A 19510-nucleotide genomic window follows, 5' to 3' on the forward strand; every position below is an offset into this window, starting at 1 on the left:
TTGCCAAATATATTCTTTTCTTTCTTGTCAATTTCTAAAACTATATTTAATACTATTTTGCAGGACAATCATTGTGCTTTAAACCTACCAATAAAGGAAATAACAGGAAATTGTCACACTATTTCCTTCTACAATATTATTGTAGAACATGTTACTGCAATATTATTGTAGAGCATAAAAACATGTGGGTACAGTTTCTACTTTTCTTCATCTTTACCCTTCACGGCAATAATGATCTATTCTATTCTTTCTTCAATGTGTCTAGTCCATCTCTTTTCTGTTACAAAAAAAGAAAAAAAGAGAAAAGTTCCATCTTTGGCGTTGGCAATTCCATCAGAAACCATTATCCTTGCTATCGGTTGTGGAGTAAAATCTGACAAAAATATAAATTGAAAAATCATTTTATTAACAATAGAAATGTACACAACTCATTAGCAACAACACTCATTAGCACAGTTAATGTTAAGTCATGGAGAGCTTTACACAAAAGAATGTTGACATTTGAGGAACTAGATGTTTTATATTAGACTGCATAATAGTCTATAAACAATTTTTAGATCATCATGAACAATGTTCATAAAACCATCATGAAACGAATTATGAATAATATATTAAAATAATTTAAATTTCAAATAGTTTTGACCCCCCCCCCCTTCTCCGGTTAAAGTCAAAGGTATGAGACCAGGACATACACAGGGAAAACATTGAAGCTCATACCTCCTTTCTCCTCCCAATTTCCGAAGTATTCCAAATTGTTTCCTAGAATCAGCATGTGTTTCCCTGTTTAGACGACTTTGCCCACCCCAACCCCTACTCAGAAGCTGCGTTCCAGAGTCTGTGCTTGATTCAATATAATTTAAACAGTAATACATTCTAGCAAGACTTTATCAATCATTTTATTAACGTCAATATGTGACATTGAGCGAGAATTTTCCCGATTACTTTTTCTGTAAGAAAATGATTATCTTCTTCTTGTCTTTGTTTTATAAGCTTAAACTTCGCCATTAGTCTCTTCAAAGAAAATTTTTCGTTTTTTGAATAGTGAACAGTGGCGTCAATTCATGAAAGTTTACGGGAGGGGGCAAAAGGTGTTTTTCAATGTCTAGAGGGGAGCAATTTCTCTTTTTTTTAAATTTTTTCAATGAAAATGCTGAAAAAAGAATTTTTTTTCATTGAACATACCTCCCAAAAAAGGTATTTTTCAAAATCTTGGGGGCAAATACTCCCACACTCTAATCGACGCCGTGGATTTCCATTAACATTAACAAGGCTTTTAAAATCAATATTCGTTAAAAGGAACTGTAGAAATAAAGAAGATGATAGAATCAGTTTGTATGGTTGCCAGAAGACACGAATAAAAATATTCAAAGTACTTAAAAAAAAAAAAAAACACTCCGCATGAGAATATACTTTTCCCGAAATGTTTGATCCGAATCAATTAAAAATAGAGGACTGGACGTCGATTTTTTCAATTGTGTTAGGAATTATACTAATTTCTTCAACATTTCTTAGAAATTAAAAAATAATAGCGCAAGAAAATCTAAAAACAAAAGCTCGCTTTTATAAGACAGAAATTCAAAATCCCAGCAATTGAATAATTGATAGTCAAATTATTACGCAAATGAATAATACAAGAACATTCGTAAAACCCTAACAAGAGTATCCCTTTTCTTATCAATATATTTTCAAACGACAGAAAGGGTATGAATTGAACAGTTAAAATAGTTTATATGAAAAGCTAAGTTTTCATTACGCAAAAATTTCTGGAGACCTATACTCTTAGAAAGTTTAGCATTAGAGATTCTGGTAAAAGCCTTTACACATAACAAGGTTTTCAGAAGTTCGATAAGAGTGGTATAAATGATTAAAGACGTTAGTTTTGCCCTCCAAAAAATGGGGGAAGGGGAGAGTATTTGAGAAACATAGAAGCCATGTTTCAAACAGAGGCAAACAAGATGCGGTTAGGTCTCATAGAAAAACATCACCAAAATTCTAGGAGACTATATAATTATCATGGAAGGTCTAAAATAATAAAAAGGTATAGTTTTTAGGCTCAAATTGCCCCACATTTTAGTATACGCTACATCAAAGTACTCAAAGGAGCGTCTTAGATGATTACTTGGGAAGGGGGCCATTCCAGCTATACTCCTTGGATACTTGCACAGAAATGTGTGTTGTGGAGGGGGCGAATTTCGGGAAACGGGCCCAAACCCTTATAATGACGAAAAACATGTGAATTACTTTACTTAAAGGTTTTAGCACATTACAGAAAAAGAGGACAGTTGATGGTATATTCTGGTAAAAGCCAACCTCTCTCCCCCCCGTCCTGAATATATTCCTGAATACTCCCCTAGGTGCTTACGTATTATATCGACCACGCTCAAGACGTGAAGTTAGGTTAATGATAATGAAATACACCAAAATATGATGAAAACATAACATTTTAGTAACAAAATTATGGAAACCACAACAGAAAATTGTGGAAAGCAGGCCGCCCAGAACGCATTATATGAAATACCTACCCTAACCAATTCTATATATTAAATATTTAATGAAAATATACCTGCATATTAGTTTATCTCACTTAGGTTAAACTAATTATCTCCGAGTGCACACAGAGAAACCAGTTTTGCAACAGATCAAGACCAACAGCGTGGTCGATATAATACGTAAGTACCCTCCCCTATATGCAGGTACGTTGTCCCTTAGGATGAAGTCTATCATGCAAATATCAGAAAATTTATTACGAGCTATTTCTCAACTGGACAAACGTTCAAGAGAAAATATGTATTCTTATCATCCTCAAGCGCTTGCATGGTTACCATAGTTAAGTTTATTTCTCTATTCTTCACATGAAAACTTTTATAAGATGTATAAATTTCAGGTTTCACAGCTTAGTAAGCGCAAATAAGGACATGCAAGTAAAAAACACCAGCATTTCACTTCAATAAATTACAAACTTAACTTTACAAATGTACAGAAAAGAGAAAACACAGAAACAGTAACAAGAAAGTTGTTATAACATTATGAGATCAAAACATGAACTATACACAAAATGAATTTTACACGCAAATGTACATATTTAATATCACATTGCTAGGACTTTTCAACTCATCATGTCTTGGGCAAGTTGTCGGAGTTTGGCAAAGACAGAGCTGTTGGTAAAGCTGGGACGACTATTGGTAACAATGAACGGGCACAAACAATTTCTGAAAAAAAAATATGATAGTCAAATCAACTTAAAATATTAAAAACTAACATTACCATATATACCGAGTACCATAAAAACTGTGATCAATGATCGATCCATTCTCTAAAATTAAGTTTGCCAAAGGTATCCAAGATATGACCCAGTATACATGAAAGAAGAGAAAAGGAAAATAGCAACCTTATATCTTTAAGTGTTGTGAAAGAAGTACGCTTCGAATAACATAATTCGGTACTTGTGCATAATATGGTACCCATAAAAGCAGTCAATTTTGATTAATGTTATTAAAATAAAATACAATAGGATGAATATATAATAGTTTAGAAACAAATTTGGGCTATACATTTGCACATTAGGGGTGGGGGGTAAAGCATAGCATATATTAAATACGTCAACTAATTTAACCTATGTACCTTCCCCCCCCCCCCTAAACCCCAAAAAATTACAATTTAAAAATCGTAAACGCAATGAAAACCACGCTTTGCATTCCATTTCTCTATTGCGAATACCCGTTTGGCAGGTTTCGTGTCTCATTTCCTTGATACAGTTATAGCGGTGGGTATCAGATAGTGCACAAGTACCCATGATTCATATTCTGAAAATGTATTAGTCACACTTATCGATGATTCTACAAGGTTTCCTTGCAGTACTTATTTTGCTCTTGTTGATTACATACAAAACAAAACACCGAAAATGTCTGGAGACATGTTTTATACCATAACAATTTAATCAAGCTATTAAATTCAAGCGTAGCAATGGAAATGCAAATGGAAGCAATGGAAAGGGTGCTATAAAATAGTACCCTTAAAAAAGGCCATAAAATTAAACTTAAAACAAGACTTAAGACTTTTATCACAGGCAATGTAATTGACACGAACTCAAAAATTTAGTGCAAAGCCGAGAAACAATACTGCTATGAAATCTGACCAAATCAAAAGCATTACCTGCTTATCGTGCATGAGCGCAGAGTTCAAAAATAAGAAGTATTGAAAATGAGAGTATAATAATAAATCTTAAACGAGACTTTTTATCTTTGACATCAAAAGATTTCAGCGATCGAAAGGGAATTTACAGGGGGGCAACGCCGACAAGAAGTGCCAGTTGCGAGTAGACTAAAGCATTCGACTACAGAAAAATTTCCTGAATATCAACTGAGAAAGCAAGACATTTGAAAAGTGGTCATGCTTCCAGTGTCCAAGTCAACTTATTTTTGTAAAGTGGCATGAATAATTCTGCCACGGTTATGACTGAAAGGTTTTAAAAAAAAACTATTCATCTCATGAAGTTATTGATTTACAAAACAAAAAAGACAATGAAACTTGTAAGTTATTTAAAGTCCTGAATGTAACAATTTGAATTTGGCACTAAAACCACTATCCTGGAACACTTTCCTAGAGTAGCCTGGTTTCGGTTTTTGTGTCAGCCAATTCTTGTCTCCTCAATATGCTGATCTGGCAGCTTCTGCTTGTCGCAAATGTCAGGTGGACCGTCAATTCAGGTTCGTAAGCCCGATCACAAATAACACTCTGAAATCTGCCACTAGCCGATGCATTAGAATCAGAGGTGACAATATCGAGTCCCAAAAGCACTATTGAGCTAAGGGGAACAGTGGCTACTGGAAGGGGAACAGTGGCAATTGGCTCTATCACGACTATATGCTATCTCTTTATATAAGCAACTTGCTGAATTGATACTGATAATACGGCTAACGTGAAGTGCCTCTACTTTTGACAGACCCTTCAATGTTCACGACTTTACTTCTTAATCACCCTGTCGAACAAGATAGGCTTTTGCGAGAGGTGCTAAAGGAAGAACCGTAAATAGAGTTTGGTGGCAAAGGAATAAGCCTAAGGAGAACTATCCTCAGAGGTCAAGGAGCTATGATGAATCACTACTAAACGAATTGCGACTTTTAATAATAATAATAAAACAATATACATTGAAATAGCCGAGTTTGACTTTACTAAATACCACAAGCTTGTCAAATGTCAAACAGAGGATAATAAAAGCTATTTTTAAAATTAAATTGAATTACCCCGTGAAGCCATAAATACAAATATAGGTAGGAAAGATATGCATTCAACCGCACCTCAGAAGAGCAACTGTTTTATTACCATGGTTTTTACAGTGATCTCGACTTTTATAACATGGTGTAATTCAAAAGATTACACGTTAAGTGTCAAGGCAAAAGAAACAGCTAAAGGGATCCGAAAAGGTTCTCGTCTTTTCAAAGAAAAAAAAATGTAACTGGTGGAGAAGCTGTGTCTGTTTTCGCCGCTCTTCTGTTCGGAAGAACAGAAGATTTTGGTTTTTATGTGCTTTTTTATGTGCACTTGGTTTTTATGTGCTCATGCTACCACAAAACACATTTTATAAGATGCCGTGATATAAAAAAGTAGTCAAATGAGAACTGGAACTACACGGCCAGAGCTTTGAATATATTGGAGTGGAGGGGAAGTGTGCGCAGTTGTGTTGGCTCCAGGTGGCATGGTGATGCAGTGAGCTGTTCGCAGTAGTAGTAGTGGTATCATGGCACTGGGTTTGTTATTACTTTACAATTCTGTATTATAGAACTTAATTTGCTAGATCTGCAATGCTAGCAAATTCTTCATCAATGAAACTACTAACTGAAAATGTCCGTCAATTCTTCAAATGACACACATAAAGCGAACATTTATCATACTTTAGCTAAAGTTATATCTTTTTGCAACGATCCTGTTGTATTTGTAAAAGTATATATTCGATTTGCACCACTTCATAAAAACTTGTGTAATATCGCAGCATTGCGTTTTTAGATTATGCCTCAGGATGTTAAGACACCCACCTGCAGTCAGGGTGGGGGGGTACTATTGGTCCTTACCCCCTACCCGTACAGGTCAGGATCGTGCAATAGGAATTTATGTTGGTAGGGCCGTATAATGGAGGGCAGAATTGCGTCGAAACAATCACAAACAAACCAATTAAGATATGGAATTAAATGTGAATGTGGAAACAATTACAACATCACGGTATTCCAGGGGGTACCCCCATGCCCTACCCCACTGTATAGGTCCCTCATGTAGGTTAGTAATATACCGTCCCACTTTTTCTATGTAGAGGCTATAAGCTCACGGAAAGCGGTCATCGTTTTGAAAGGATAATATACCACTTGATAAATGAATGCAATAAGAGCTGAAATAAAGAACAATAAGCCCTGATTTTCTAAGCACTATTTATTCTCTTAGAAAAAGTAGGGGATCCTTACATAAATTGTTCTGAAAGAACAACCCTTCTCTGAAGATAGCAAAGCTTTTAAAGTGGGCTATTCAAAGCACCAAGAAACGGATTCTCTTCCACGTGATGTTAATGCCTTTGAAAAGGACGAACTGAACTCTACTAGCGCGAATTTACGAAAATTAGAAAATGAAGCATGTTTATCAGAAAGCAGAATTTGCTGTTCAGATTGTCATATTCATATCGAAAATAAGATTGTGTAAATCAGCTATCCTTCCGCTACCAAATTTTCCCACACCTATAAAAGAGGGCTCTGATGTTGAACATATGGATGATTTACATGCACAAACGTTAGGCTCCTCAACGAAAATAGACTACTTTCTCTATAATTTCACTGTTATCGAATTCCCAACATCAAAATGTTACAAAATTACAACAATATACACTGGTTCCGCCATTCTCGCAGCGCATTTTCCGCCATTTGTTTATACCAAAACGTTTGAATGATGAAACTTGTTACCAAAAATCACAAATTACAAAATTTTATATAAATAAACTAAATATGGCACTCATCAATGTCCTATTTGTTAAAGGACTTCGTAGTTCCAAACCAAACGAGTTGCACACACAAACTAGTAGTGCCGACGTTGCGTTCAAAATAATAGCAAAAAATTCGTTTTAAACAAATATTCATAAAAACAGAGATATATAGAAATTTTTCAGAAATCACTAATCAGTACAGCAGAAGCAAAGGTCAGATACAGTGTATATAATTCAAAACCCGTTACAAAAGGGACATTGTTTTGATTTTGGATGGCTAAGGAAGGGACTGGTTCACTTGCCCCTTTAATTTGGCATGTCTTTCCCAGAACATACCCCGAAATAACATAAAAGGCAAAAACGGAAAACGCTTATCTGCATTTTCACAGTAAACATTCAAATCTATAAGCTTTATAATTCCTTTGGTGCATTGGATCAGGTAAAAAGAACAAAAGGGATTGATTCCCACAAGACGCTGTCAAAACAGAAGTTAAAAAAAGATAATACAATATGCAGGTTTCATATCTGAATTAGAATACTTTCAAATGCCGTATGATTGTATTTTAGTTCAAATTAATATTAAAATAATACCCTTGTAAAAACAAAATTAGGAAAAAATGGATAGACCAAACCATTCTGACAAAAGCGCGATTCGGTGCGCTCAACAATTCAAATCAAAATTTAAATAGTTTGCATTTTTGGTATTAAGTCTGGGAAGAAGAAGTAGTACAAGGAGTAAGAGATTTTGACAAAAGTAGAAATTGAAATAAGGAAAACTAAAATGAATGTGTTACTCCTTACTCAATTATTATACTATAATGCAAACAGAGTTGTCAGCAAGGCCGTACCCAGGAGGCCTAATTTTACCCTGTTTTATCTTTCCCTTTTCTGATTTACTCGCTCAAGCTATTCAAAAAAACTGGCTCTGCTTAGAGTCACAAAGCAATTAGTTTTTATTTCGGTTAAAGAACCAATTTTTATTCGCAAGTATATCTGGTTTAGAGCCATCGAAACTGCCGATTTTCTACACAAGTGGGATGCTAATACGTATTCTCTGAGGTTTCCTAAAGGAAAGGAAGGGGACTTTTATAAAAAAAAAATTCCAAGAGGGATTTCTTGATTTCACCCACTAGAATTCTAAGGCTGAGAATAGTTCTCATTTTAGCTTATTTTTAAGCAAGAATAAACTCAAGAAAATGAGCTTCTTTAGTTGGAGGCACGGTCTACTGCAAATTAAATATTCAACATGGAACTTAAAAGAAAAAATAGTAGACAAATTTACCCTTCTAAATTCGTTAGGAAAATAAGACGAAAAAAGATCTGACAGATGGAAACTGAGCGAAGATATCTTAGCAATCTGATATGCGACTAGAAAAATCTTGAAATGAGAAAACAGATAAAGGAAATGGAAAAAAATATAAAATTAGGGGGAACCACTCCAGGAAGGAAATGGGCAAATCACAAAAGATTTAAAGCTTCACTGAAAACTTCTTAAGTCTTATTACAGTAAGATGCAATTCAATTCCAAGCTTAGGTGTGTCTCTAAAAATTCTGGACAAGAAAAAATAACGAAGTTATCAATCTTTTGGGCAAAAACTTTGTTCATATGGTCAACGTAATTTTGATTGCCCACACTATGTCATAATATCAAAGTCACAAAATATCGGTCTTAGACCACTCCATTCACTGAGCCAGCACTATAATTTTCCCTAGGCCTTAGTTCATTCAGTGCTTTCAAAGACACACAGGACTACTCACACAGTTAGTAGACTCAAATCTTCCCCCAAGTGGGCCGCTGCGTAGATGACCCCCCACTCTGGGATGAGATCCGTCTGGAGGGCTGTTCTGCCACGTTAATTTCTACGGAGCGTGTTCTTTGGTATTTATCGGTGACCGATGCCTTCTTGTTGCCAGTGGAGAAGCATTTAAGGAAGTATGGTCGGGCATACTGAGGATATGTCCAAGGAACCGCCATCTTCGTCGGCTCACAACGGAGGCGATGTCTGGTTGGCATGTGCGAGCACGGATCTCGTCGTTGCTGACATGGTCTCTCCAGCTGATCGTTAAGATACGGCGAAGACAGTTATTTTTAAAGGCGGTAATACGTTTCTCCTGTTCCGCAGTTAGCTTTAGCTATATTACTAACTCTTTTTGGGGTTAAGGATCTTAATTTACCTAAAAGCAGAAAAATTGTCCTTTTTTCAGTGTTCTTCAACCAAGTTTCAATCTATTTTTAATCAAAAAAACCACGTGCACCGAATTTCAGCAACGTAATTCGATAGATGGATAGAACCCTAAAACGTAGGAGAGCAGAAAAATAACATTAAAAATTGCAGAGGGAATATAGAACTCAAACCGTTTGTGAGAAAACAACATTCCTAGTTTTACTGACCCCTATAGAGAAAGGGGAAAAAATTATATAAAAATAGCTTCATAGAATACAAAACAACCCATTCCCATGATTAATTTTTTTATCTCCTAAAAATCAGATAAGGCTCGTGAGAAACGGACACAGGGAGAAGAATACGCAGTGTAAATCCAATTCAATCAAGTACACAGTATATGAATAAAAACTTCTCATTTAAGAGTCTCCATTTTCCTATTTATAAAAACTTGAATTAGCTTATGAAGAGGAAATGAAATTTTTGAGAAATAAAACTAAGAAGTGCTTGTATATGTAGGATGAAAAATTTCTTACAACCGTACATTTTCTAACGATCGTTAAATGATGTATTTATGAAAGAAATTCTCTCTTTTTTCTATAGATCATTTGTATTTATAATCAAAACTAAGTCTTAAAATTATTGTTTTCCTTCTCATGAATAGTTGCTATTTTTCTGTATACGAGATGTGCACACACGGACCAAGACATTTGATAATTACTGTTAATTTTTTAATATATACCTGGACAATATTTGGATTCCGTTGAGTCAAAATCGCTTCGAAGGTCACTGCTGGATCCCATTTCACTTCTGCTTTGAAGTTTCCTTCTTCGTAAGAACGTGGCTACGATTATCATGAAAATAATTAAACATATTCCCGCCACTGTTGTTAAAACAATCGTCGCTTGTACCCGAGAGCCATCTTCAGTACTTTCTAATTTGTTTACTAGAGGTGCGGCTGGGGCTACCCGCTCGTCGGATGTAACCAAGGGTGCCTTATGTGTGTCGATTGTAAGTGATTCACTGCGCTCTTGTTGATTTACTAAGCTATTGACAAGTTCAACCTAAAAAAGAAAGATAATTTCAACGTCTTAACTTGCATCCATAGGTTAAAAAGCGTTATATTAACTGTTATCTTGCCATTTTTATAAAAAATATTTGCCATTAAATTCAAGGAAAAAATTGAACATTACACATGAAGATGGTATCTAAGAACTAGATATGAAAGTCTTTACGGCACTGTCATAACAAATGAAAAACTTAATTAAGCAACAACCGAAAAAGAATCTAAAAAAGTAATTAAAGCAATATTGAGTTTCAGCAAATAAGAATTCGACAAATATTTAACATTTTTTTTATGGATTGATAAAAATACCATTGATTTGAATTAACGTTAATTGGGATTGCATTATATCTGATTTAGGGATACCCTGAATAATTTGTATTGCTCTTTGCCATTAAATGTGTTAATCAAACTTGGACACATTGAAACAAATTAATTAAATGCCTAATAGTCAAGACTCCGTTTTAAGTTCGACTCTATTAATTTTGAAAACAGATCTCTCGCTTTGTTCTGAAGACTAATGAAAAAAAGAATACTTAATTCTCTGAATTTTTCCTTCTTCTTTTTATTTAGAATTATTGCTTTTCCTAGTAATTTCGACTGTTTTGTCAAGTAACAGTTGTACCTCCTCATGAAAAATATGATTCGGTGATTTTTGCAAAAAACAACACAGCAGGGAAGGCCAGGTACGGCGTTTGGGGGTAGCAAGAGGGGCAATTCCCCCTCCAATAATGTAGAGAAAAAAAATATTATATATCCCATGCCCTTTGACTATCCAGATATGGACCCCTCTTGCCCCCCCCAATAAACATGCTGGAGATTCGCCCCGGGGGAAGGTAATTCCCAGTGCCGACGAAACTCCAAATAATAGCCTTTTTTAGTGGCCCGACTATAAACTCGTCAACTAGGCTCTGGTAGGAAAAAAATCGGATGACCCAGTCCAGTCGAAAGAGTTATTCACTTACAGAAGGCTCATACGTAAGAAAAGAGGGTCTCTGGGTCTATATCCCCCTCCCCAATAAGTATCAGACTTTTATGACCTATAACTTCTGTTATTTTCGAATACAGTTTACGGACTTTTCTTTTTAAGGGTGTGTGGCCAATTCTCCCCGAAATAAGTTATTGCATATATAACTGGTATACAGTTTTTTTTAATTAACACAAATATTTATCTTGAGAATTCCATTCTTCGCATGAATTAACTTTTTTTTTTACAGAGAGTCAAAAGAAATAATAATAATAAAAAAATTGGACAAATTTAAAAAAGAAACTCAAAAGAGGTTACTTCCTTTTTTTAGCCAGAAGCGTCTGGATTCAAAACCAAGCCTAACTTAGGGCAAACCTTCATTTTTATACTCTTCTGCAACTGCACTAACAGAAGAATTCGTAATAACCTGAACTGTTTAGGGCAAAATAGAGATTGCGACTTTCGATTCCAAACGACTTACACCTGGCTAAATCTGAGATCAACACCCAGATTCACAAAACTACTGAGATAGCAGACTTTCATTATCCTTCATCCCCATTACCGTTTAATACATGTAACTAGTAAACAGTCGTAGACGTTCAAAGATTCAGATTTCTTTAGCCAACCAAATCAGTTCGGAAGCTAAATTAATTAAGTACACAATAAAAACTACAGAGGAGATTCAAAGAGGAAATACATTATTGGTTTTCAAATTAGTGAGCCAATCATCTCGTGGTAAAACATCCAGTGTTTTAGGTGTTTGATTGTATGTCTAAGTTTGGTGAATGTAGGCTACATAGGTAAATTTTGACTGAACTTCAAAATAGCTTCTAAAAAGAAATAAAACTCAATGGCAAGTTTTTTCGGTCTTGTATTTACATTTTTGTCAATATTATTTTTTAGAGCGTCACCTTGTCAACAACCTACAAAATAAGAGAGAATCAGGTGTTTAAATCTAAAAAATGTAAAAATTGGACACCATCAATTTGGATAGTTAATTTCAATGAGAGGCTAATAGGTGTAGATTGACTGTTGCTTGGATTTATTTTCAAGCCTATTTCTTTCATTGATTTTTTAATACCGTTCACGGGTGTTTAGTTAGTAGATCTGCACATGAAAGCTATATGATGCCTTTTTTTGCCAGAAAATTCATAAAGTCGCTAATCTCATCAGTTTAGAAAAACATATCAAGGTCATTCTTAACCTACCTGTATTCTGTTTAAGCAGAACAGTATTAGCAGTATCGCAAAGCAAGAGCTACTTAGCACAAGTCAGCTATTTATATAAGACATGGTCAAGAGAAATATTTGCCTAAGATAGAACTATCCTTGCCTTTTTGGTTTGGTAGTGTTTGTTTAACTATTTAGGCTATTTGCTTTATGAAAGACTATCCTAGTCTCTCAGATTTCATATTGTTGTTTTAACTATTTAACTTGTCATCAAAACACAGAGACGAGTCAAATTAGAAAAATACCTGAGTCATACCAGCTGGACTGAAAGGTAGAAACCTGCTGAATAAGCAGCGCAATTTTGGATCTAATCACATAGGATTGTGTGACTGTGTGATTTTTTTCCTCCGTTGTTGACAAATAATGGGATGAAACGATGCTTGTCAAAAAACAAGTAAAAATAATTGAAAAAATTATAAAAATAGTATTCATATAAACTGCATACTAACTGCCTTCTCGTCATCTGGTGTTTCAGCATCAAGGGTTCAACATGTCGTCCTCCTGACGCAAAATTTCAGATCGAGCGATTACAAAATAAACGAAACTTGCATTACATATACGACATATAGAGAAACAATTCAACTTTTCAAAAATAAAAACTTTTACTGAAGGGCGTGAAATGAGCAAATCCTCGGAGCAGGGACTTACGCATATTTTTTTTTCAGGGCGGGGAATGACAATAGCATATTTTATTGATAATTTGAATAAGAAGTGCCCAGAAATTCGGGAAAATTTTGATGTTGGAGAGGCGCCGAGCCCGAGGCCGATCCTCAGTTTTACATCGAAATTATTTTGTATTTCACTACTTGTTTGCCAACTCAAATAAAATGATGTATGTGGCTAAATATGGCTGCTAATTGTGTTCGGGCTCTTAAAAACTCTGGACACTCATTCAAAGGACACTTTAAATAGGAGAAGTACGGACGGGTTAACACTAACGAAGACCAATTCGGCCTTATCTGTGCACCAAAAGTATGCACAAAATAATTTCTGAATTTTACCAGAGCTATGACTTTGAGGTAGGGTTAATGAAACATTCTTGCCCGAAAAACGCCAATTAAAGGACTCTTAGGATTGTTGAAATTATACTTTAAAAGATTTTCAATGTGGTATTACGGACAGTTTTGTGTAAATGCATTCATTCAGCTTAGAAGATTTCGCTCCTTGTGCTATCTTTAGACAAAATAAAAAGACCAACATAGAGAAATACAACTTGCTCTGACGATTTGTAGGGGGAAGATTCCAAGCCAGAGGTCTTGAGAAACAACTTGGTTCGAGGCTGCACTTTCATTTCAAGGGTCTCGCAAAGTTCGTTATACATTAAGGTCATCGCCTGAATCCCTCGAATGTTTCGGTGTAGCGGGATCTCATAGATTGATAAATAGATTTATTCACAAAATAGCCCTATTGGGTCACCGTGATACACAACAAACAAGCAAAACATACAACATCAAAACACAAACTGGCAAAACATCTAGAACTTACTATTCAAGAAAATTCCCTCCTACCCCGACAAACTTTCCAACATTTTTTGCATCGAAATAGCCCCTACTTTCAAAATTTCCAAAATCCAATCTCCCTACCAAATATTTACATCCGCGATTCATTACATTTCCCTAAAAAGGGATACAAAGACTCATCCATCTCTCCATATATGATACATATGGCAACTTTAAGGACCATCTCTCAATATAGTCCTGTCTAAATATTTCTTTCGTTCTCAGAGAGGCATTCAATTCCCCCTTATAGAGATTATCCATTTTAAATCTTCCGGACTTAATCCCATTTTTAGATAAACTTATTCGCCCCAGTTCTCCTTGACCTCCATATTTAGCCCCGGGGACGGCGAGGCGGCCTTCTCAGTTTCCCAAACCTGAACTTCCTGAGACTCTAGCCTGGTAGCAACTAACCTATAGATACATTCTAATCAAGGAGGCACACTTGTGCCTCTTTAAAGAGGCGACCCACCACAATGTTAAGCGATTTCCAGTCCTAGAGGTCGCAGAGAGACGGCGGTGATCGCATTTTGTAGCCCAAGCTCAAACTAAGAAACGTGCAAAATTTCATCCTCCTCCGACTTTCATGCGGTAAACTTGGCCGGAAGTTTCGACCCTGCCACCACATCCCCCCGTTAATGGTGTCCGATTCGGTTTAAATATATAGGCTTAGCTTTACTAAGGCCTGGGAGCTTATCCTCGAAACTCAATCCGATCACTCCTTCTCTGTTTTCCAAAAACCAGATATAGCCACTTAATGTTCATTTCTCTTTTTTTTATTAGCCACGCCTACAGGCCACAGTTGGCAACGGATCCGGGTGAATGAGGACTCATTATCCCCCGAATTTACATTTACGAAAAACCTCGTTTTCCTATAAGAGCCCATGTTAAATTTTCCCACCACAGCCCCCCTTTAACGTTGTCCGATCGGGCAACATCGGGCGATAAGTTTTCCTGGGGCCTGGGAGCTTATTCTCGAAATTTCAGCTCAATCCGATCACTCCTTCCCTGTTTTCCAAAAACCAAATATCAAGTTTTGTGGGAATTTACTTGCGTCAAAAATAGATTACACAGACTAAAAATACAAGAACAATTGTGTGTCTTTGGTACAGTGGTCGATACTCCTGACTGGCAGGCGGAAGGCCCGGGTTCGATTCCCCGTCAGAGGAAATTTTTTATATACTGAATTTAAAGTTTAAAAAAGAAACTCAGTTTGTTTTTTAAATTATTTGAAAAAAACTACGTTTTCTAAAGAGTTAAAGAGGCTGAGTTACAAGGTCGAACCTTAAAACGTACAGGGATTAGGAGGTGCAGTTGGGGGGCTGCCGCCCCCCAAACCCCCGCTTCCGTATATGAAAGGGGCTGTGCCCTCCCCAACGCCTCGCTCTTTACGCTAAAGTTTGACTTTCTCACAAGTCTTTTTTTTAAACAATAAAAATTTAAGCGTAAAGAGCGATGCATGGAGTTTATAATTAATTTGAATTTTAAAAAAGAAACTAAGTTTATTTTTTAAATACAATCTATTAAATCCTTCGGCTTAACAGGCGTCTCCAGAAGAATATCACAGTCGGCCTTCAGGTTACAGGTAAGTCTCCACTGCTTTGATAACATTATTTGAAAAAAAACTACGTTTTCTAAAGAGTTAAATAAGTAATAAACTCTACAAAAACATGCAGAAATTATTTTAAAAAAAATATTTTTTCTAAATATTTAAAGTGTCTGAGTCAAATTTTAGAACATAAAACCTTACAGGTTTTTGGTGTTACTGTTGGGGGGCTGCCGCCCCCAAAACCCCAGCTTCCATATGTGAAAGGGGCTGTGCCCTCCTCAACGCCTCGCTCTTTACGATAAAGTTTTTAGTGTTTAAAAAAAAAGAGTTGTGAGAAAGTCAAACTTTAGCGTAAAGAGCGAGGCGTTGAGGAGGGCACAGCCCCTTTCATATACAGAAGCAGGGGTTTGGGGGGCGGCATCCCCCCAACTGCACCTCCTAATCCCTGTACGTTTTAAGGTTCGAACTTGTGACTCAGCCTCTTTAACTCTTTAGAAAACGTAGTTTTTTTTCAAATAATATTGATAAGACGCGGCGAGGTCAGCTATCGCATCGCAAGCCTAGGGATGTAAGTGCTGATGTGACTGCAATTGTTTTGTCTGACTGTAATATTACTTCTCTGATGGTCAACATCTCCATTTGCTATATATGGCTATAACTCATATAATTAATTTCTTGAAACTAACTCTAAAATTCTTAGAAGGTATCATCTGGATTATTGGAGGTTAAAACTTGTTTTATCCTTATTAATAATTATTATCCGCATTTTTTTAAATAATTACCTATGAGGTGTCTTAATTTGACCGAATAAAAAAAAACTCCATTTAAAAAAAATTTGACTTTGCATTACCTGGCAATCTACTTTGATAGTCTTTGTTCAGCAGATAGACAGATAGATTGTCAATGCGAAAATCCAAACACGAACCAGATTTTCAGATTATTAATGAAATCAGAATTTGTAATTCAATCACCCATAAAACTTAAAAATCTACAATCCAGCCGTCAGTGAAAAAGTGCCTTAGATCTTCTATTGAAACATTGAATTTCCGAGCTTATGCAAAAAGCTTCTTCGCAGTTTCCTTATTTTTTGAGCCATCGGTATGTGCTACAGACGAAGAACGATACGAAAATACCTTTAAATCCAATTCAAAGACGTCTTGAGGAACATCTATTTGAAAGCAGAGCAAAACCGTAAACCAGATGTTATGCGTGTCATTTCTTTTCAATTCAAATCTGAGACAAGAGTAATAGGCAGTTGAAACAGTAGCAGAAATTAATAAAGCATATGGTTGACTGAACAATGGTAAAAACTCAATCTAGAACCAAACTATTTAATGAACTTAATCACTTATTCCTGCGTGTCTCTAACTAATAGAAAAAAATTAATTATTCTGATTTAACTTAATTGATAAGAAGTAGCGAAGGTAGAATGGTTTCAGGTCTTCTTTTTTCACCGTCTGATGGAACGTATGCATACTATTTGGCCGCGTCATTTAGATTATCATCCTGTCAAAAATGGACGTTCATCTTCATTAGGTATAAATAAATCACTTTATGTAAGATTGAGAAAATAATTTTCTGGCGATAATCACAAGAGAATGTAACTTGAAAAGAATGCATAAAAAAAGATATCAAATACGCAGAAAGCATTCAATCCAGTTAAACCTCCAACAAATAAAATTATTTTGAATATATAATATACAGGGTACTTATCTCTTAAAGCCACCACACTCTAAGATATTGGTCTGAGCAGAACCGGTTTCTTTCTGTATTTCAGTATGTAGTCGGTGATAATCAGCTTAGCGTGAGAGAGAGGTATACTTTAATTAAACATTTTAGTTGGTATTTTGGTTAGGTTAGGTTAAGTTATGTTAGAAACTATTTAATATAATGCGTTCTGGGGGGCCTGATTTCCATAATTCTCTGTAGTAGTTTCCATAATTTTGTTGCTAAAGTACTTTATCTTCATTACACCTAGGTACATTTCATTAGGATTAATCTAACTTCACTTCTGGAGTGTGGTGGCTATAAGAGATAAGTACCAATTGCAGTGTATTTTGAAGGTTATCAAAAGGATCGCATACAAAAATTAAGGTTTAGTTACTGCAGTACAGTGGCTATGGGACTATCCTCCTGAGAAAGAAGATTGAAGTTCCAGTCGCATTGCAGTGATGAAAAACTGAAGAACCAAGAAACCGAATCACGAACCCGGTACAGGGGGTTTGTTCTCACCTTGGTAATACGAGACCCAAGGGTCAAACCCAGCTGTTACAACACATCGCAGGATCAACGCAATGTCCTTAGTAGGCAAGAAGCGTCCTTAATCCGATACAATAAACTACAATACAAAAATTAAGGCTCGGGGGGGGGGCGCTGTAAAGGTGAGCTTTACCCCCTCTTACTTGCAAGGGGTGAGATGTTTTTGTGAATACAGCAAAGAAGCTTACAATAAAATGTAAAATTTATAAAAAAAGAATGACCAAAACCACATGATTTAAACGTGATATCACGTAAGTTAAAATAAGACCTAAAACTAAGTAAAACACCTTATTTTGCATGTAAAAACAACAATAAATCAAGAAAGAGCCTTTTCTTTTCAGCATTGTAGAGGTTTAATAAGCAGGCAAAACCTGTTAAGGAACTTCTAAAATAAAATAATTAAACTTGGGACTTTATGCCTCTCTAGCTATAACTGGAAGATATCATATGTAGAAAAATTAGGATTATTCGGCTTCTGTCTACAAACAGCTTCTTATAATCGCAAATATGAAAGATTTTTATTTCGCTAACACATAATTATGTGAAAAAATCAGTTAGTCCTACCTTGTAGAAAGGTCAGGAATGAACAATTTCTGACCGAGCTAACGAAGCAAAAACAGCAAGAGAATCAGAATAACTAGAAATTAGCCTACCTGCTAAATCGAAGATAATTTTTATTGGTTACATCGATCCCATAAATCTATTTTGTTTATAAATTCAGTATCCTGTCCAGTCTCAAATGGGTTTTATTATGTGTAAATTTGTTACCAAAATCCCTGATTGCATAAAGATTTAAAAGGATATGAATAAGACAATATTCTTGTATTATTCACTGATGTTATTGTCTCTACCAATATTTCAATCGCTGTGATCTAAACCACCTTTGCATTTCCGTCTTATAAAAATAAAGTCGTGTTTCTTATATTTTTGCTACGTTGTTATTGTGCAATTTCTAAGAGATTCCTAAGAGAGTATTTTGAATATTATACTAAAGAGCGAGTAAAAAATCAAGCCCAGGAAGCTATTTTCGTGGTCTGTAGCTTGGGCCGAGAAGTTTTTCAGATAATACCAAAAGACGTCGGTATACTATTTTGTGCTGAATTTCGACATGTGTACAATTCAATGAAATCAAAACAAATAAGGCTAGACCTTGCGTGATTTTTCGTATAATCTACCATTTACATATTGTTTTACATTTGAAAAAAATCATTGAGCTTGAAATCCCCCAAAATTCTATAACGTCGAAGTAGAAGTTAATTAGAATATATCCTTGTGTAAATAGCCGTTCTAGATATGCGATTAGTTTCGACAAAATCAAAGTGTGTCAATTGGAAAGCAAACTTATTCGCATTCACGCTGATATGTTATCAAACTGAAATCCTAAATGAAAACCCCCCTGCTTATTTTATTCCAGATTTCGGTTTACAAGGGGGTCTTAAGGGGATCTGAGAAAATTTTCTATCCCAGATATATGCAGGTAATAAACTATATTGATAACATCAACTAATTGTCATTAAAAAGTCGTCAACTCACTTGGATATGATAAACTGTTTCAGGCCAAAGCGAAAGAGTAACTGAGGTTGCATCAGTATACAGATGACCTTTCAAACCGCCTCCATCAACCTCCCATGTGACCAAATAATCTGCGTCTTCTTCATTCTCTGTGTTTTTAATACGTTTTTCCCCTGTACGCTGTGCTGGCCATGCCACCTCTGCGATAACCAATACTCTTTGATGAATCAAACTAACCTGAAATATCATATTTATAGTTAAGGCTGGACAGCCTAGTTAAGGATCTCGACTAAAATGAACAGTGGGCAGTGG

General features: G+C 35.6%; 1 protein-coding gene across 1 annotated transcript in view; it reads right to left on the reverse strand.

The window, feature by feature from the left end:
- Positions 1-391: 391 nt before the first annotated feature.
- LOC148950422 (uncharacterized) overlaps positions 392-19510 on the reverse strand; it is a 95307-nt gene continuing 76188 nt past the window's right edge. Inside the window, exons 6-8 of the mRNA XM_089092397.1 lie at positions 19220-19435; positions 9866-10187; positions 392-3209 (exon numbers count right to left, since the gene is read on the reverse strand). Coding sequence (XP_088948523.1) covers positions 3115-3209; positions 9866-10187; positions 19220-19435 — 633 coding nt within the window. The 3' untranslated portion in view covers positions 392-3114. The remainder of the gene's footprint in view (positions 3210-9865; positions 10188-19219; positions 19436-19510) is intronic.

Source organism: Artemia sp. Qi Xiang Cuo, chromosome 7 (assembly GCF_049724085.1).
Source record: "Artemia sp. Qi Xiang Cuo chromosome 7, ASM4972408v1, whole genome shotgun sequence".
NCBI classification, from domain to species: Eukaryota; Metazoa; Arthropoda; class Branchiopoda; order Anostraca; family Artemiidae; genus Artemia; species Artemia sp. Qi Xiang Cuo.